Consider the following 21,160-nt stretch of genomic DNA (forward strand, 5'->3'; position numbering starts at 1 on the left):
CATACAAACACACACAAACACACAGAATTTTAAGGTCAGAACATTGGATTTGTCATATTGAGTGTTCTCTGAACATCTATCTGCCAGTAATCTCATCACCAACTCTAACCCTGTTTTACTGGAATTGACTGATATCCTGTTTTACTGCATACTACACACTCCAGGTTTCCCTCTGATACAAGTTAAATGATAACAGCTACTGACATGATTAGCGTAACAGGTAGGGTTCACTCTTAACACTAGAACCGCCATAGGCCAACGGCCACTGACCTTTGATTTTGTACATTTAAAAAAACAGCCCCTTCCTAAAAAACCTGTCCTGCTCCTTCCCTGACTTTTCCTAAATGTTTGTATTTTACACTGCTCATTTGTCAGAATTTTGAAATCACAAACAGAAAAGTATTTCTAGCCTTTTTACCATTTGTTCCCACACCTATTCCCAACTTAACCCGCCAAGACAATGTGCTGTAGGACGTTGGTACCCAGTCAGGTGCTAATGAGTCTCTCTCTCCTCACTGAATAAATGACAAAATGGGTGAATGGGCGATGATTGTGCACCTTACTTCACAATTTAATTTAAATTAGGCCTAACTGAACGATAAGGAAGGTGAAGAGGTTGATTTAATTTAGAAAGACAATAGTGTAATGATGAGTGTAATGAGGAGTTTGTGTTATGCCTATTTAAATCGGCAGCCAATAATTTGACAATAACCTCAAGGAGTGGGGGTGAGGCCAAGTGTACTAATCTGGAGGAAGTGTTTGGAGTCTAAATAAAATATCGTTGGGTCCCAGGTGTAGTAAAATGAGTTGGTTGACCCTCGAATGGTATACTTATTTTTTTCTAATTTTAGTAACAGCATCAAATCTTTGAGCCAAAGAAAAGCTAAGGGTGGATTTATAGATTTACAATCCAATAAACTCCTTCTGCGGGTCAACAGAGAGGCAAAGGCAATAGCATCTAGCTGTCTTTTGGTCAGGGAAGGATTGTTGTTTGGTACTCCAAAAATAGCAATTTTTGTACTAGGCTGCAACTCTATATCAAATGCTTCAGAAAGGGTTTTAAATATAGTGGACCAATAGCCTACCAGACGGGGACAGGACCTGAACATGTGAGTCAAGTCCGCCAAGGAGCTTTTACACCGGTCACATGTACCACGTTTGGGTAGAATTTGTAAATCTGGCCTTACTGAAATGGATACAGTGAAGTACCTTAAACTGTATAAGGCTGATTAAAAGGAGCTTCCATTTACCCTAAGTAAGGCACTATTCCAGACTTTGTCAGAGATCTCTCCACCAAGTTCTTTTCCCCACTCAGATCAGATTTTATTAAGTGACGGGTTATCAAGGGACATGAACGATTATCTAAAAAATATGGAAGATGAGTCACTTTAGTTGAAAAGGTGTTTTCAAAAAAGGGCATCCAAACTCGATCCGGGTGATAGAATTGGAAAGGCGGGGCTTTGAGTGCACATAAACTGGCGGATTTGGAAATACTTAAATAAACTTGAATGGGGTAGATTCAATTAGATAGAAAGGTCATCGAAATTAGCAAAGGTGCCATCAATATAAAGGTAATTAAACTTAGTAAGGCCATTCCACTGCCACAGTCTAAAAGCTGAATTTGCCTGGAAAGAAGAGTCGATTATTACATATATGACCTTGAATAGAGAAATCACAGAATTTAAAACGTTGACGGAATTCAGTAAAATATTTTTGAGTATTGACGACAATTGGATTGGATATGTAGTGCGAAGCTAAAATAGAAAGATTGGAGGTAACTACAGCTGACAAAGAGGAAGAGAAACAGGAGTTGCTTCTGTTTGACACCAGTCAGTTTCTATGGTGCGAAGCCAGTAAACAATATTTTCTATATTTCGCTGCCTAGTAATAATACATAAAGTTATGAAGGGCTAGTCCTCCATGTGTAACATCTCTCTGGAGGAATGCTTTTTGTATTCTTGGATTCAGACTGCCCCATTAAAAAAAATATTTAAAACAGACATTGGAACAAATACTGAAACTTGGGCAATACATTCCTCTTAATACAATTCACTTTACCAGCTAAAGTAAAATGGAGAATACTCCATCTCTGAAAGCCCAGTTAAAGTGTGCTAATCAGGGGGATAAAGTTCTCATCATGGAGGGAAGACGAGGTACGGGTGATATTGATCCCTAAATATTTAAAGTCAGACTTGGACATACAAAATGGAATAGTGTCTCGTGGAATGTGTAAAGCTAATTCATTAATAGGAAAACATATATTTTTTGAAAAACTCAATTTATAACCTGAAAACACACCAAACCTACACAGTAGGTCCACTATATCAGGGACACACTCTTCGGGGTCTGAGATATATAAAAGCAAGTCATCTGCATACAAGGAACCTTTGTGTTCCAGTCCCCATCTGTAGATACCATGTATTAAGGGTGTGGCCTTTAGCATAATAGAAAGGGGTTCTATTGCCAGGGCAAGTAACAGAGGGGACAATGGATATCCTTGGCGTATGGCCCTTGATAATGGGAAATACTGTGAACAAAGTTTGTTTGTAGGTACTGATGCCTTGGGTGAGGAGTACAATAGTCGGACCCAGGAAATGAGGTTCGCACCAAAGCCACATTTTCCCAGTACAGAAAATAAATAATCCCATTCTACCCTGACAAATGCCTGTTGAATGTTAGAAAAGGGATGGTAACCGTTAATAAACCCTGTCTGATCCGTTGATATGACGTCTGTCATAGTGGACTTTATTCGAGAGGCGAGCAATTTCGCTAATATTTTAACATCTGCATTTAAAAGTGAGATCGGTCTGTATGAACCACACTTAGATGAACCTTTGCCGGGTTTTAACAAAAGTGTGATCGACGCCTCTGTCAGGGTTTGGGGTAAAACACCATGGTCCAGGGTGTTTTCCAACATTTCCAGCAGGAGAGGCGCCAGGTTGGCAGAAAACTTGCAGAATTCGATTGGCTAGCCATCTGGGCCTGGGGATTTCCCACTTTGCATGGCTGTAATGGAATGAATAATCTCATCTAACTGCAAAAGCTGATCAATTTCCTCCCTCTTCTCTGTACTACTCTGGTAGGAGTTTCCAAATTGTCAAGAAAACCATTCAGAATTTAATTGTCTTCAGGTGATTCTGATGTTTAAAGATATGAATAAAATGTTTTTGAAAGTGTTATTGATTTCAGTGGGACTAACTGTTAAAACACCCGAGGAATTTGAGGGATCAGCTGTGAGGCAGATTTCAACTTGAGTTGATAAGCTAGAAGTCGACCAGCCCTTTCTCCATGCTCGTAAACAAAACCGCGTGCGTGAAGTAGCGGCTGCTCAGCCTTATCAGTGGATAATAAATTGTACTGAGTTTGAAGACTCAGCCTTTCTTTATGAAGTTCTGGTGATGGAAATGTGGAGTATTGTTCGTCTAATTCCAGAATGGCGTCGATCAGCTGCAGTTGTTTAATTTTCCGTGGTTTATTGAGAAGAGAGGAATAGGACATTATTTATCCTCTAAGAACAACTTCAAGTGTTTCCCAAAGTGTAGATGGAGAGATCGAATCTGTTTTATTTGTCTCAATAAAGACATCAATTGCATTCGATAGAATGGTGCAGAATGAATTCTTTGAAAGTAAAGATAAGTCTCCATGGGTTCAATGAGAATGAGAGGTCGAGCGACAGAGGAGCATGGTCACTAACAACAATGGCAGAGTATTCTACTTTCTTTACAGATGGGAGAAGGGCTTTATCTATGAAAAAGTAGTCCATTGTAGAATTGGAGTGATGCAAATGTGAAAAGACAACTCCTTGTTAATGGAAAAAAGGAATCTCCATGGATCTACACATCCTGCAAGTCTCATAAATGTAGACAAAGCGCTGGACATTTTTGAGAGAGAAAATGCTCTAGGGTTTGAACGACTTGAATTGGATCACACAGTTCTAGTCGCCTCCAAATATTAAATAGTGTGAGAGTTGAGATTGGGCAGCAAAGAAATAAGTTTGTAAAAAAAATAAAAATAAATCAACATCATCCCAATTGGGAGCATAAACATTTACAAGCAAAACAAAAAGGTGTGAAAGAGAGAACCAGATACCATAACAAAACGCCCGTGGGTCCGATATTATGTCAGGAGCGGTAAATTGTACTTTCTTTGAATAAGTATTGCTGTTCCCCTTGCCTTAGCATTGCATTTTGAATGCAAGTGTGTCAAATATAAGGGTCTCTACCTCGTAAAAGACACGAAAAGTCGAGGAGCTGAAACTTGACCCCTTCTTGTTGAGACAGGTTTTGATGTCCTTGAATTCATCTTCATGAGGTTGGCACACAGGTCCAGGTAGAATCAGCACATTGCACGTTCCTAATCTTGGTAAAGATGAAAGTGGGCTATGATTGCCCTAGGCCGCTCCCCTGAGCTGGGTTTGGGGGCGAGGGATCTGTGTGTTCGGTCAAGCTCCGGCGGCTTGTCAAAGACACCATTTCCCATCACTTCTACCAGCATGTCGGAGACAAATTTCAGAGGGTTGACTCTAGTCTCAACGATCCGGATATTTTCCATTCTGGTATAATTCTCCAACGAATCTACCTAGGAAAGTAGAGATGTGTTGGCTGTTTTCATATGTGAGACAGCTGCCTCTAGCTCGGCAATATGCTTGGTGTTGTCAGTGGAGAAACCTTCTAGTGTAGTGAGGCGTTGCCGAAAAGTGTTGAATGTTTCTCAAAAGGCATCAACGGAAGTTTGGAGAGGTGCCAGTGAAGTGCTGATGACAGAAGCCATATACTCTTTTAGGCTACTTATTTGTTCAGCTAGCTCAGCTACAAGCGTGGTCATAGACAAGGCCTCCAACTCTGCATCAGGGCTGGCCGTGGCAGCCACCTTCGGTGTTTGAGTAGTTGGTTCGGCCTTTGACGATGTATTGGTTGTAGCAGTTCTCTTCGGGTTGGTCTTGCTCATGGTACCATAAAAAGTGATTAAAAGAATATAACCAACCGATACATCAACAGAAAAACGAACAGCGGTGTCTAAAAACGTAAAAATACAAGTTTAATTGGGGACCTCTCTCAAACATGTCTTCTTACGTCGCCCGACCGGAAGTCCACCGCAAAACATTTCATTGACTCTATCCAAGTTGATGAGCGGGAAACAAACAATGCCTGCACAGCCGGCCCATTGAAACTACACCTAAACTATACCAAAACTAATTTCACACATAATAAGAGTTAGCCTATAGACAAGATAACATTTACAATAATCTGATGAGTGACAATATTAGGCCTATCAGTTGACAAATTGTACATGATGAGATGGGCGCATCTTGTAATTGACAGATAGAGGAAAAGGTGTATCACTTTGTCAAATCCTCCATCAGAGTCACATGCAGGTAAAACATTTTGATTTCTATATAATATCAGACAGAGCAGCTTCTATGACGCGTACGTTTGTCAAATAACTCTCAAATTCAAGAGGTGCAGCTCTATTTACAAATTTCACTTTTCCCAAGAATATCCGTGCTGTCCATGCATTCAGCACATGACCACTCGTGTGGCAGCATTGCTGTGGCTACTAAGCAAATACTAGTAACCTAATAACATTTAAATATGCTATTCTGTCATCAATGGATGAAAGGGCGATAGAAACCAAATAGAAACTGATAATGGTGCATGTGACTTCAATGAACTGAATGATGAAGAGGGTGATTAAACTAGATTAATCTGAATAATGAGGGTGAAGAGGATAATTGAATTTAGAACAAATGTGTAATGATGATGAATTGTGGGCTGTCTAATTATTTTATTATGAAAGGCTGGAAATTGTATATAATTTCCCATCGGAGAGTCAAATCAGACACTGATTGTAACATAGAAGGTGTGTAGTTCAGAATGGCAAGCCGAACCAAACGAATGGACGCACTGACAGACTATATGAATTGGAGTCGGATAGAGGAACGGATATTGAGCTTGAAAATCGACATAGCTGATGAAGAGTCTTCATCCGACTCTGATGTTGAATTCGAGCCTCCGCCTCCGATGCCTGAGCCTAACCGCGGAAAGACCAGAACAGAGCCAACTTAGACGGTGATCCCAACTGCCACCATGAGACAGGAGTCTGGGAGGGATGGCACGGTTTGGGTAGAAAAGAGTGACAAGTTTATGTGGCATGCAGATGTAGTAGCACATCAGAGATTGTACTGTTGCTCATGCGCACAGAAAAAGAAACAGTACGTGGGACATGTCTATGGATGAGCTCAAAGCATTTATTGCACTCTTGTATGTCCATGGGGCATTTTGGTCTGATACGTATAGGGTGGACTTTTTCAGAGAGATCATGCCATGCAACCGCTTCCGAGAGATTATGCGACACCTGCGGCAGATGCACACAAAACAAGGCCCATGAAAACTTTGTGCAGTGCAACCAATTTATTTCCGGGGCTTTGTGTGAGCAAAGCGTTGAGACTGAACACCAGTCTCAACGTCAACAGTGAAGAGGCGACTCCGGGATGCTAGCGTTCTAGGCAGAGTTCCTCTGTCCAGTGTCTGTGGACAATAAAAGGCCACTCTAACATGTGCAGGTTTGTCACACAACACAATGCCACAGAGTGCAATTGGCATGCTGACTGTAGGAATGTCCATCAGAGTTTGGTAATTTCTCCATCATAAGCTGCCTCCAACATCATTTTAGAGAATTTGGCAGTACGCCCAACCGGCCTCACAACCACAGACCACGTGTAACTACGGCCGGCTCAGGACCTCCACATCCGGTTTCTGAGGAGTATTTTGAAACTGAGGAGGATTTTGGACTGTAATAAAGCCCTTTTGAGGGGAAAAACCCATTCTGATTGGCTGGGCCTGGCTCCCCAGTGGGTTGGCCTAGGCACACCCATGGCTGCGCCCCTGCTCAGTCATGTGAAATCCATAGATTAGGGGCTAATAAATGAATTTCAATTGACTGATTCACTTATATGAACTGTAACTCAGTAAAATCGTTGAAACTGTTGGGCCAGTAACTGAAAGGTTGCTGAATCGAATCCCCGAGCTGAACAAGGCAGTTAACCCACTGTTCCCCAGTAGGCCGTCATTGTAAATAAGAATTTGTTCTTAACTGACTTGCCTAGTTAAATAAAAGGTTAAATAAAAAAATGTTTATAAAGTATATTACCATGAATATTTCTTCATGCAATTAATCATTTACAATGGTTTATGCACTATTCATCAAGCGTTGGTGCTCATAAATAAACTCTGGGCATCTGCTCTGAATATTGCCTGGCTGTCAGTCTCACCCCTGCTAGAGATTAGGGGAAACCCTGTCTGCCCCCTGCTCTATTTACCAGAAACACCCGACACACACACACACTCCTCTTTGTCATCACACCCCCCACCACAACACCCATGCCATTCACTCTCATCTCAACATATAGTATTTACAGGAAATAAGGTTGGGCCTGCTTCCTGTCCACAACCAGGAAACAGCATCATAACACAGAGTGGTTTGGTTTGCTAGTGAAGGAGATACATATGCGTGTGTGTGTTTGTTTGTTTGTTTGTGTGTGTGTGTAGTGGGGTGAGATTGTAAGAGAGATAGAGAGCGAGAAAGAACCCTCATTGAGAACACTTACTGACATTGGTAATCCTGTAGAGTGAGATTGAGGTCTATAGTCTCAGAATGAGAAAAATAAGATTTTCGTACCAGTGTTGGACAGAAGTCCTCCTGAATGCCACTGAACAAGTTTGGAGAGGCCAGGTCCACAGACATACTGAGAACACACACACAGAAGAGTTTAAAACACACTAATGCAGACACACAAAAGGACACTGGAAGTAAAGTCCCTGCCTGTACTCACTGTGAGGTGTCGATGTCTCTGTCTGTTTTAGTGCTCAGCTGCTCCAGGCAGTTGATGAACACCTGGAATAGGTGTTACAGGTCAGTCACATATACAGATCAGTTACTCAGACACACCTAGACAACACTAACAGTGTTCTATATTCTAAATGTCTACTGAATGGGGTGAATGGATTGCACTGTAAACCTACAGTAAAACTACCTAGAATCTGTAGTGATTCCTTTGGTGTAATACGAGTGTAATCCTAGTCTCCTATCTACTCTGTACCATACCTTATTGATGTCCTTCCAGAGCTTTTCCACCTGCTCTCGAACCTGCTCGGAAAGTAACATCATCTACATGTCTAATGAATTTTAACTGAATTTGTGCACTGAAGACCTACAGTAAACTACTAGATTCTGTTGGTATTTCTATGGTGAAATATGATGTAATCCTTGACTCCACTTTGTACCGTACCTTCATGATCCTCTCACAGAGCTTCCTGGCCCCTTCATGCTACAAAGGTAAAAAGTCTACAATAATCTAAGGGTCAGTTTCACGAACATAGATAGACTAATCTCAGTGGAGATTCTCCATTGAAAGTCCAGAACTAGTTTTAATCCGTGTCCTGGAAACTGTCCCTAAATGCCTACCGGACTTCTGCATTGTAGCCTATAGACGACCTGTGTGAGTCCCTTCAGTGTAGACAGAGTGAAATATACAATAAACGTATTCTCTAGTGACATTCATACCATACCTTCATGCTAAACTACCAGTAAATTGAAGGGATTCCTATGTTGAACTATACTGTAATATGAATCTCTACTTCGTATTATTGTAGTAAAATATACTGTAAACCTAGTCTGTAGTGACTGTACAGTACCTTTATGATGTCCACACAGAGCTCTGAGGCCTGGTCCTGATCCAACTGGAGGATCTGAAGACAGGAGAGGAGAGCAAGGTGAGACAGGACACTCAGCCGCATAAATCAACTATCACACTGTAACGTGGTCCAATACAACAACATATCCAGGTAACTACCAAAATAAAGGAAATACTTGAGTCAATGAGGGATACAATGTATATTGAAAGCAGGTGCATCCACACAGGTGTGGTTTGTCAATTAATTAAGCAATTAATATCCCATCATGCTTAGGGGTCATGTATACAAATGTCCAGTTGCCCATTATTTTGGCTACTATGGCTAGAAGAAATCTCAGTGACTTTGAAAGAGGGGTCTCAAAGGAGCATAGGGGGTTTAAAGGGTGTGTGTGTGTGTGTCTCATTCACCAAATCTCAACCGAATTGAACACTTAAAGGAGATTATGGAGCGAAGCCTGAGAATCTATGCCAAGGTGCAGTGAAGCTGATCTGGTGGCTCATGTTGGACCAACACCCCATTGAGACACTTTATGTTGGTGTTTCCCTAATTTTGGCAGTTACCTGTAGTTCACATAGATGAATGAGATTCTGGGATAGTGTAATATGTGGGTGTTCCTTACATTGACCTCCCCAGGTTTGGTCTCCATGGGTTCTTTGAGTGACTGAAGCATCTGCACCATGCACTGCTCAAACTGGGCCGGCTGCTCACAACACACAGATCGAATACATACAGTGTATTCAGAAAGTATTCAGAACCCTTGACATTTTCCACATTTTGTTACATTACAGCCTTATTCTAAAACTGATACAATTATAATTTGTTCTCATCAATCTACACACAATACCCCATAATGACAAAGCAAAACTGTTTTTTTTAGAAATGTTTGCAAATGTATTAAAACATTTTTTTTTTTTAAATACCTTATTTACATAAGTATTCAGACACTGCTATGAGACGCGAAATTGAGCTCAGGTGCATCCTGTTCCATTGATCATCCTTGAGATGTTTCTACAACGTAAATGGAGTCTGTGGTAAATTCAATTGATTGGACATGATTTGGAAAGGCACACACCTGTATATATAAGGTCCTACACTTGAAAGTGCATGTCAGTTAACCCACTGTTCCCTGGGCGCAGAAGGCGTGGATGTTGATAAAGGCAGCCCCCCGCACCTCTCTGGTTCAGAGGGGTTGGGTTAAATGCAGAAGACACATTTCAGTTGAAGGCATTCAGTTGTACAACTGACTAGGTAACCCCCTTTCCCTTTCCTTTCAGAGCAAAAACCAAGCCAAGAGGTCGAAGAAATTGTCTGTAGCGCTCCAAGACAGGATTGAGTGGAGGCAAAGATCTGGGGAAGGGTACCAAAACATTTCTGCAGCATTGAAGGTCCCCAAGAACACAGTGACCTCCATCATTCTTAAGTGGAAGAAGTTTGGAACCACCAAGACTCTTCCTAGAGCAGCTCTTCCCGATGGTCACTCTTACAGAGCTCTAAAGTTTCTTTGTGGAGATGGGAGAATCTTTCAGAACAACCATCTCTGCAGCACTCTACCAATCAGGCCTTTATGGTAGAGTGGCCAGACGGAAGCCACCCCTCAGTAAAAGGCACATGACAGCCCGATTGGAGTTTGCCAAAAGGCACCTAAAAGACTCTCAGACCATGAGAAACAAGATTCTCTGGTCTGATGAAACCAAGATTGAACTCTTTGGCCTGAATGCCAAGCCTCACGTCTGGAGGAAACCTGGCACCATCCCTACGGTGAAGCATGGTGGTGGCAGCATCACGCAGTGGGGATGTTTTTCAGCGGCAAGGACTGGGAGACCAGTCAGGATCAAGGGAATGATGAACGGAGCAAAGTACAGGTAGATCCTTGATGAAAACCTGCTACAGAGCGCTGAGGTCCTCAGACTGGGGCGAAGGTTCACCTTCCAACAGGACAACAACCCTAAGCACACAGCTAAGACAACATAGAAGTGGCTTCGGGACAAGTCTATGAATGTCTTTGAGAGGCCCCGCCAGAGACCGAACTTGAACTCGATTGAACATCTCTGGATAAAGCTGAAAATAGCTGTGCAGCGATGCTCCCCATCCAACCTGACAGAGCTTGAGAGGATCTGGTGAGAAGAATGGGAGAAACTCCCCAAATACAGGTGTGACAAGCTTGTAGCGTCATACCTAAGAAGAATCAAGGCTGTATTCACTGCCAAAGGTGCTTCAACAATGTACTGAGTAAAGGGTATGAATACTTATGTTTTTTTATCTATAAAACATTTGCAAAAATTTCCAAAAAACGAGATGCTTTGTCATTATGGGGTATTGTGTGCAGATTGATGAGAAAAATATATATACATACACACATACACTACCATTCAAAAGTTTGAGTTCACTTAGAAATGTTTTCATGAAAACATACATGAAATGAGTTGCAAAATGAATAGGAAATATAGTCAAGATGTTGACAAGGTTATAAATAATGATTTTAATTGAAATAATAATTGTGTCCTTCAAACTCTGCTTTCGTCAAAGAATCCTCCATTTGCAGCAATTACAGCCTTGCAGACCTTTGGCATTCTAGTTGTCAATTTGTTGAGGTAATCTGAAGAGATTTCACCCCATGCTTCCTGAAGCACCTCCCACAAGTTGGATTGGCTTGATGGGCACTTCTTACGTACCATACGGTCAAGCTGCTCCTACAACAGCTCAATAGGGTTGAGATCCGGTGACTGTGCTGGCCACTCCATTATAGAGTGTCATGACGTTGGCCTCTTTTGGTACAGGGAGGACAGTTGACCCCTCCCTTTTGCACCACCACCCAACCTACCTTCCCCCCCAATCCACCCTGTGTGTAAAGGGTTGTCAAAACTCTAAAATTCCAGGAGAGTCTCTGGCCACATGGCCCATAGAGAGACACAGGAAATTCTTCCAACTCATAGAATTGGAGAGCCAAGCGACATTTTGTGTTCTGGAGAAGGTATGGAAGATTGGTGAAGAATCCAGCTACGAACTGATCCGCTTGGTACAATTTTGTGATACTCAGAAGAGACAATATAGCCATATTACCATAAAACTGTTTATATAATAGCATCAGCTTGAGACTTGCAACTTAATGGTTGTATAGAATGTATTAATAAGGATAAACCTTTTATAATACACATGAGATGCTATTGTACTGATGTAATGTGATAGAATTGTATTTCTGTAACCAAATCTAACTCAGTCATAGGCACGCCCCCAGGGACCCATACAGGTCCAGGCGTCATTTGACAAGCCTGTTCTATGGGCACTATAAAACACCCCCTGATTTACATTTCTTCAGACCAGGCCTCCACTCCATTGCGAGAAGTGGGCTAATAGGTTGACCATCCAAGTACTCTACTGAAAGTGAACTATACCACGTGGTTAACTTTTAGACTATTGATACCGACAGAATAAAAACAAGTCTTTGATATTAATTATTAGTCTGCAGCTAAGTAAATTATATCATTGAATGCGAAGACCAACGAAACAACCATTCGATGACGACATTAATGAATGTCGCTCTGAAAGATCCATTCTAACCGAGAGAGAGAGAGAGAGAGAACGCGGACAAAACTCCCCAACAGAATAGAACTCTCGAACAAGGATCACGACGACACATGAGCGTAAATATGTATTGATTGCAATTGTTCCCGAATGAGTGAGCCTTCAATTGTCAATTGTTAATATTAATGAACTCTGTGTAACTTCTCAGCTGACCGTTTATGACCCATTGTCTAACAGACCAGCCATGCTTGTTAGCCATTAGGGCACATTACTATACCAATCCTTTGTGACAATAATTACTGCTTGTATGTTTTCTGTTAATTACTTAGTGTAGTAAATAAATGATTTTAAGACAATTGATGTATGGATGATTTTAGTAAAGACTGGGTTCGTGCAGATACAACAATTTACGACGTTTGGAATGAGACTGGACTAGAGGTAAAATACACCATTTAAACCAGAAGATAATCGGCCTATATAATAATATAGGAAAGTTATGTTAGGAAAATTATAACTTTGTAATCTGAATATTCTCCTTGGTGCCCCGATCTCCTAGTTAATTACAATTAAACGATTAATCAGTTTAATCGCGTGATAATAATTACAGGGAGTTAATTGATAAACATGTCTTCCGTTTAATGGTACCCAAAGACACGACAACAGAATACCAGCTGACTGCTTCTTCCCTAAATAGTTCTTGCATAGTTTGGAGCTGTGCTTTAGGTCATTGTCCTGTTGTAGGAGGAAATTGGCTCCAATTAAGCGCTGTCCACAGGGTATGGCAAGGCATTGCAAAATGGAGTGATATCCTGCTTTCTTCAAGATCCCTTTTACCCTGTACAAATCTCCCACGTTACCACCACCAAAGCACTCCCAGACCATCACATTAACTCCACCATGCTTGACAGATGGCGTCAAGCACTCCTCCAGCATCTTTTCATTTTTTCAGCATCTCACGAATATTCTTCTTTGTGATTTAAACACCTCAACTTAGATTTGTCTGTCCATAACACTTTCTTCCAATCTTCCTCTGTCCAGTGTCTGTGTTCTTTGCCCATCTTAATCTTTTATTTTTATTGGCCAGTCTGAGATACGGCTTTTTTTTTGCAACTCTGCCTAGAAGGCCAGCATCCCAGAGTCGCCTCTTCACTGTTGACATTGAGACTGGTGTTTTGCGGGTACTATTTAATGAAGGTGCCAGATGAGGACTTGTGAGGCGTCTGTTTCTCAAACTAGACACTCTACTGTACTTGTCCTCTTGCTCAGTTGTGCACCGGGGACTCCCACTCCTCTTTCTATTCCGACTATAGCCAGTTTGCGCTGTTCTGTGAAGGGAGTAGTACACAGCGTCGTACGAGATCTTCAGTTTGTTGGGAATTTCTCACATGGAATAGCCTTCATTTCTCAGAACAAGAATAGACTGACGAGTTTCAGAAGAAAGTTATTTGTTTCTGGCCATTTTGAGCATGTAATCGAACCCACAAATGCTGATGCTCCAGATACACAACTAGTCTAAAGAAGGCCAGTTTTATTGCTTCTTTAATCAGAACAAAATTTCTCAGCTGTGCTAACCTAATTGCGAAACGTTTTTCTAACGAGCAATTTGCTTTTTCAAATTATAAACTTGGATTAGCTAACACAACGTGCCATTGGAACACAGGAGTGATGGTTGCTGATAATGGGCCTCTGTACGACCATGTAGATATTTCATTAAAAATCATGCGTGTCGAGCTACAATAGTCATTTACAACATTGACAATGACTACACTGTATTTCTGATCAATTTGATGTTATTTTAAATGGACCATTTTTCTTTGCCTTTCTTTCAAAAACAAGGACATTTCTAAGTGACCCCAAACTTTTGAACGGTAGTCTATATATTTTAGAATAAGGCTGTAACGTAACAAAATGTTGAAAAAGTCAAGGGGGACTGAATACTTTCCGAATGCACTGTAGATTACACCACGTCATATTTTATATCATACTGTATCTTACCATAATAAATCATGATATATCACTAAGTGGAGTGGATATTATAGTAACTATAGCTTTACCAGGCTGGTGATTCCTTCATTGTCTACGACCCAGTCCTCTTTCTCTGCAACCCTTTTGACATCTGACAAAGCACATACAAAAACATGAATGATTGTAGAGGCTACAAATGTGGGCACTCTTTACATTATTTATGATCTACTAGGTAGTAGATGGCTAACAACTGAATGTTCATGACCAGTTCACATTACATTTTAAATAGGACTGTGAGAGTTGTTTGGAGGAAGACTGCAGTAGAAAGTGAACTGACCCTCTAAACTAGTGTATAACTACCTTCAAAACCACCTTTAGTTGTTACCATCAACCCAGATGTTCTATAGAACTAGGACCACTGTCAGAATAACCAAACTTGTTAACCACAAACCACCTTTAACTGAACACAAACACTTTCTCTAACCTCACATAACTCACCCCTTCCATTTCTCCTCTCCCCTATCCCCCAACCTCGCTACATCTCTATCCTTCCTCCTCCCCCTCTCTCCAGGATGCAGAGGGCAGGATGACCTGTAGAATTTGATGTCTCAGCTCCTACAGTAGATCCCCTCCTCAGTCCCTCCCTCCCACTCTGTGGTGTGGTGCAGGGTGACCAGTCAACAGTGGTGTCTCAGCTCCAACAGTAGATCCCCTCCTCATTCGCTCTCTTCCCTCCCTCTTCCCCTCCCACATCTGCATCCTCCCTTTCCTCACCATCTGCGGTGTGGTGCAGGGTGACCAGTAGACAGTGGTGTCTCAGCTCCAACAATAGATCCTGGATCACCTGCAGTAGATCATTGGGGATCTCGAGAGCTACCAGAGCCTCAAAAATTACTCTGAAGACGTGGGAGAAAAAGAGAGAGAGAGAGAGAGAGAGAGAGAGAGAGAGAGGAGGGATTGGGGGTCAGGAATATGGGGTATACCTTCATTGACACACACACCCATACATACACACACACACACACACACACACACACACACACACACACACACACACACATTGACACCCACCCACACACTACATCACGGATCATCAATTAGATTCAGCCGCGGGGCGATTTTATCTTGATTGGACGGTCGGGGGGGTGAAACATAATTACTAATCATTTGTAGACTGCAAACTGCAAATTGACCGCAAGAATGCAAAACAGATATAATATTTGACTAAAACATAATAAATTCAAACCTTGCTTTCATTTGTATAAACAGTTGAAGTTGGAAGTTTACATACACTTAGGTTGGAGTCATTAAAACTCGTTTTTCAACCACTCCACAAATTTCTTGTTATCAAACTATAGTTTTGGCAAGTTGGTTAGGACATCTACTTCATGCATGACACAAGGAATTTTTCCAACAACTCTTTGCTTGACATCATGGGAAAATCAAAAGAAATCAGCCAAGATCTCAGAAAAGAAATTGTAGACCTCCACAAGTCTGGTTCATCCTTGGGAGCAATTTCCAAACACCTGAAGGTACCACGTTCATCTGTACAAACAATAGTACGCAAGTATAAACACCATGGGACCACGCAGGCGTCATACCGCTCTGGAAGGAGACACGTTCTGTCTCCTAGAGATGAACGTACTTTGCTGCGAAAAGTGCAAATCAATCCCAGAGCAACAGCAAAGGAGCTTGTGAAAATGCTGGAGGAAACAGGTACAAAAGTATCTATATCCACAGTAAAACAAGTCATATATCGACATAACCTGAAAGGCCGCTCAGCAAGGAAGAAGCCACTGCCCCCAAACCGCCATAAAAAAGCCAGCCTTCACATGGGGACAAAGATCGTACTTTTTGGAGAAATGTCCTCTGGTCTGATGAAACAAAAATAGAACTGTTTGGCCATAATGACCATCGTTATGTTCGGAGGAAAAAGGGGGAGGCTTGCAAGCCGAAGAACACCATCCCAACCGTGAAACACAGGGGTGGCAGCATCATGTTGTGGGGGTGCTTTGCTGCAGGAGGGACTGGTGCACTTCAGAAAATAGATGGCATCATGAGGCAGGAAAATTATGTGGATATATTGAAGCAACATCTCAAGACATCAGTCAGGAAAATAAAGCTTGGTTGCAAATGGATCTTCCAAATGGACAATGACCCCAAGCATTCTTCCAAAGTTGTGGCAAAATGACTTAAGGACAACAAAGTCAATGTGTTGGAGTGACCATCACAAAGCCCTGACCTCAATCCTATAGAAAATTTATGGGCAGAACTGAAAAAGCGTGTGCGAGCAAGGAGGCCTACAAACCTGACTCACCAGCTCTGGCAGGAGGAATGGGCCAAAATTCACCCAACTTATTGTGGGAAGCTTGTGGAAGGCTACCTGAAACGTTTGACCCAAGTTAAACAATTTAACCTGTTGGGGATAGGTGGCAGTATTTGCACAGCTGGATAAAAAACGTACCCGATTTAATCTGGTAACTACTCCTGCCCAGTAACTAGAATATGCATATAATTATTGGCTTTGGATAGAAAACACCCTAAAGTTTCTAAAACTGTTTGAATGGTGTCTGTGAGTATAACAGAACTCCTATGGCAGGCCAAAACCTGAGAAGATTTCAAGCAGGAAGTGGCCTGTCTGAGAAGTAGTGTTTCATCTTGGCTCTTTTTATTGAAGACTCAGGATCTGTGCAATAACGTGACACTTCCTACGTCTTCCATAGGGTCTCAGAGCCCGGGAAAACGTTGAACGATATCGAGGCAGGCTCTGGCTGAAACACTTTATCGCTTTTGGCAAGTGGCCACTCAGAGTACTATGGGCTTAGGCGCGTGCCCGCTTCGACCGAATGGTTTCTTTTTCTTTGTCTGTTTATCTAAACGCAGATTCCCGGTCGGAATATTATCGCTTTTTTATGAGAAAAATGGCATAAAAATTGATTTTAAACAGTGGTTGACATGCTTCAAAGTACGGTAATGGAATATTTAGAATTCTTTTGTCACGAATTGCGCCATGCTCGTCACCCTTATTTAGCCTTTAGGATAGTGTCTAGAACGCACGAACAAAACGCCGCTGTTTGGATATAACGATGGATTATTTTGGACCAAACCAACATTTGTTATTGAAGTAGAAGTCCTGGGAGTGCATTCTGACGAAGACAACAAAGGTAAGAACATTTTTCTTATAGTAAATCTGACTTTGATGAGTGCTAAACCTGCTGGGTGTCTAAATAGCTAGCCCTGTGATGCCGGGCTATCTACTGAGAATATTGCAAAATGTGCTTCCACCGAAAAGCTATTTTAAAATCAGACATATCGAGTGCATAGAGGAGTTCTGTATCTATAATTCTTAAAATAATTGTTATGCTTTTTGTGAACGTTTATCGTGAGTAATTTAGTAAATTCACCGGCAGTGTTCGGTGGGAATGCTAGTCACATGCTAATGTAAAAAGCTGGTTTTTGATATAAATATGAACTTGATTGAACAAAACATGCATGTATTGTATAACATAATGTCCTAGGGTTGTCATCTGATGAAGATCATCAAAGGTTAGTGCTACATTTAGCTGTGGTTTGGGTTTATGTGACATTATATGCTAGCTTGAAAAATGGGTGTCTGATTATTTCTGTCTGGGCACTCTGCTGACATAATCTAATGTTTTGCTTTCGTTGGAAAGCCTTTTTGAAATCGGACAGTGTGGTTAGATTAACGAGAGTCTTATCTTTAAAATGGTGTAAAATAATCATATTTTTGAAAAATTGAAGTAATAGCATATCTAAGGATTTGAATAACGCGCCACAGGATTCAACTGGCTGTTGAGTAGGTAGCCCATAGAGGTTAAAGGCAATGCTACCAAATACTAATTGAGTGTATGTAAACTTCTGACCCACTGGGAATGTGATGAAAGAAATAAAAGGTGAAATAAATCATTCTCTCAACTATTATTCTGACATTTCACATAAATGTCAGGAATTGTGAAAAACTGAGTTTAAATGTATTTGGCTAAGGTGTATGTACACTTCTGACTTCAACTGTGTTTCTCTAATATGCGTGGGAATACTCCGGAACAGATTTCCAAAATTAAAATCACTTGGAGCTCATTTCCTGGTGTTTTTAGAGTTTTATGTCCAACAATAAAAATAATAATTCTCAGAGAATTTGTGGGGCCAAATAAAACCATCCACGAGACAAATTCAGTGCGCGGGCCGCCAGTTGGGGAACCCTGCACTACAGTGACATGTCCATACCTGACGGTGTGTATGACCTGAGTGAGCCAGGGTCCAGTGAGCTCAGTCTTATTCTCCCAGCCACCGTACAATCTCAGCTCCAGCTCTGTCAGGGTGGAGGGGAGCAGAGCACCTCTCACCAGCTTCACCAAGCGATGAGTCACCTCCTCTATCATTTTCTATACAGACACACAGAAACAGACTAGAGTCCAATAACAATACAACAGTACCACTTTGGACCCATTACAAGGCACTGCCCATTTTGCTTTAGCTCTGAAAACTGTAGACACTGATGAGAGGGCATTCTTATGGTTATAAAAAGTGTATCTAAAAGTACATCCAACACAAACCTACCTTAAAGTCGTTCTGTCTCTGCCTGGCATTCTTCTTTGACTTTTCAACCTGGCCAGATTTCTCTCCAGTCTGATAAAAGCACACGTTTGACAACAGTGAAAATATGCTGTGTTGGATCATTACATTCATGACGCCCAATCACTGTCTGTTTTATATACCTCGCTGAAGAGGCTGCCGTTGACGTAGGAGATCCAGAGCTTCCAGAAGTTGGGCAGCTGGCCAATCACCACGTCCGACAGCTTCTCCACAAACTGCACCTGCTGGGGTGTCTCATAATGCCAGGCTGCAACACACACAGACAGGAGACAGAACGGTTATAGACAGACAAGCGAAAGTAGCTGAGTAATATAGTGTTGTACATAAAAACACAGAATAGTTCACAATTAAACTTTACAAATGTACACAGTGCTGATGTTATTTTGGGAAACATGTCCACAACCCTTTCAAAACGCCCAGGTTGAAAATGTCTGGTAGAGTGTATATTGTTATACTGTACTATAATATAGTAGGGTTACTCACTGCTGTGGCGAGGGGTATGCAAGATGCCCCCCTTACTCAGAGGAGCTGTGTCCCTGATCCTACTGAAAGCCGATGGGCGAGGGTCCCCCTCTAGATCCAGGGCTATGGCCCCCAAGCCCACTGAGATGGAGCGATAGAAGGAGAGGGGGAGAGAGAAAAGAGAGGAATAAACCCACAGGAACACATACTTGAGAGATTAAATAAACCTTTTTCATAATAACTCCCCATTCCTCAATAATCTCAGCAGGCTTTCACACCAAACAATCCCTCCCTCGCTCCTCTCCGCCATTCTTTATTTGTCTTCTGATCCACCTCTCCCCTGGCCAGTAACAGATAGAATGCCCCGTTGTTTCAGGGTGAGAGAGAAAAGTAAAGGGGGAGGATGAGGAGAGGAGAAGCGAGCAAAGGGGAGCTGAAGAGAGGGCAGTGGGTTTGTACAGGGCAGAGGTGAACTGGGTTTAGCCGGGCCACACTGGGCACAGTGATGTCTGTGCGGCTCTGGGTCAGATTACTCTGGCCTGATCAGGCCGCTCACTGCTCTCCACTAGATGGTAATAGAGAGCTACAGTGGTACTGCAGCCAGAGGGTGACTGGCTGACTGGCACTCTTATGCTGATGGCACGGTTATCTTGCACCCTTGCTTCCAGTGCACTTGGCTTAGTGCACTCCTGTGGGTCACTGGGAGAGGTTTGGTAAAGAAAACCTGGACGGGGTGAAAGGTCAGCCCCGTGACCTTTGGTCGTTGACATGAAAATGAAACCTGCACTGATAAGACGATGATAGAAACTCAGGGTAAAGCACTAATACAACAACACCACTAGAGCTTAAATAGCACGCCTACAGATTGTTATTGTAAAAGCATTGAGAAAAATAACAGGACTAATTTCCAGAACATATGACACACACACTCTCATACACAGTGAGTCACAAACTCGTTCTCTTGTGTATGTTGTGGTCTATGAGCTTTGGTGAAAACCCCAGACTGCTTGGGCAGCAGGCTTACAGTACAGCAGATCAAACCCTTCCATCTCCAAATGTGAGGAAAGTCTACAAGGTGAGTCAGACAGACCAGACACGGTTTTTCAAACACATGCATATATAGACGCACAGTAAGTAGAAACGCATATGTTTGGAAGTACACACACACACACACACACACACACACACACACACACACACACACACACACACACACACACACACACAGGACACCATGGGAAAGGGTTCACCCGACACCTGGATCAACAGCAGCAGCTCTCATCCCTCTCTCTATAAAAAGAAAGATAGGAAAACATGGACAAGAATGAGAGAGAGAAAGCAGCTCCATATGTGCAGTGTGTGTGTCTGTGTGCCCATTTTGTGTGTGTGTGTGTTTATAGGGTATGGCCATACACTGTTTGAGAGTGTGTTACAAAGTATCTTGTGTTTTGTGTGTTTAATGTGTAAGATTAGAAAGTTAATTCCTTCTGTGAGTGTGTGTATGCATGTCTGTGTGTGTGAGTGTGTGTATGCGTGTCTGTGTGTGTGTGTGTGTGTGTGTGTGTGTTGAAGACCCTGTGTGTCTTCTGTCAGCGCGGTGCAGCTCACTTCCTTCTCTACCCTGCAGGTCGCACGACTTCCTGTTCCCCACGGGGTCGCAACCCCGACCACACACACACACTGCTTTCTGTCTAAACACCACTCACTCACACACACACACTCCCCCTTTCTCTATTGCACTCACTCTCTACCACACATACACGTGCAGAAGATACATATCCAGTGATCCTGTAAAGGACTAACACATTCTACATACACACACAAAAGTATGTGTACCCCTTCAAATTAGTGGATTCGGCCATTTCAGCCCGTTGCTGACAGGTGTATAAAATCGAGCATACAGC

At 42.1% G+C, this 21,160-nt stretch overlaps 1 protein-coding gene across 4 annotated transcripts in view; it reads right to left on the bottom strand.

Annotated features, from left to right (window-relative positions):
• Window positions 1-21,160, bottom strand: part of LOC100380722 (exocyst complex component 2) — a 100,530-nt gene that overhangs the window by 14,031 nt on the left and 65,339 nt on the right. For 3 of the 4 annotated variants that reach the window (XM_082967920.1, XM_082967919.1, XM_082967921.1), the window contains exons 12-22: window positions 19,278-19,397; window positions 18,917-19,041; window positions 18,759-18,827; window positions 18,426-18,583; window positions 14,955-15,076; window positions 14,270-14,331; window positions 9,313-9,393; window positions 8,694-8,747; window positions 8,104-8,145; window positions 7,832-7,893; window positions 7,678-7,744 (exon numbers count right to left, since the gene is read on the bottom strand). In XM_082967920.1, the coding sequence (XP_082824046.1) occupies window positions 7,678-7,744; window positions 7,832-7,893; window positions 8,104-8,145; window positions 8,694-8,747; window positions 9,313-9,393; window positions 14,270-14,331; window positions 14,955-15,076; window positions 18,426-18,583; window positions 18,759-18,827; window positions 18,917-19,041; window positions 19,278-19,397 (962 nt within the window). The remainder of the gene's footprint in view (window positions 1-7,677; window positions 7,745-7,831; window positions 7,894-8,103; window positions 8,146-8,693; window positions 8,748-9,312; window positions 9,394-14,269; window positions 14,332-14,954; window positions 15,077-18,425; window positions 18,584-18,758; window positions 18,828-18,916; window positions 19,042-19,277; window positions 19,398-21,160) is intronic. The other variant, XM_045705934.2, reaches the window with a different exon arrangement.

Source organism: Salmo salar, chromosome 23 (assembly GCF_965601325.2).
Source record: "Salmo salar chromosome 23, fSalSal1, whole genome shotgun sequence".
In the NCBI taxonomy this organism is placed as follows: domain Eukaryota; kingdom Metazoa; phylum Chordata; class Actinopteri; order Salmoniformes; family Salmonidae; genus Salmo; species Salmo salar.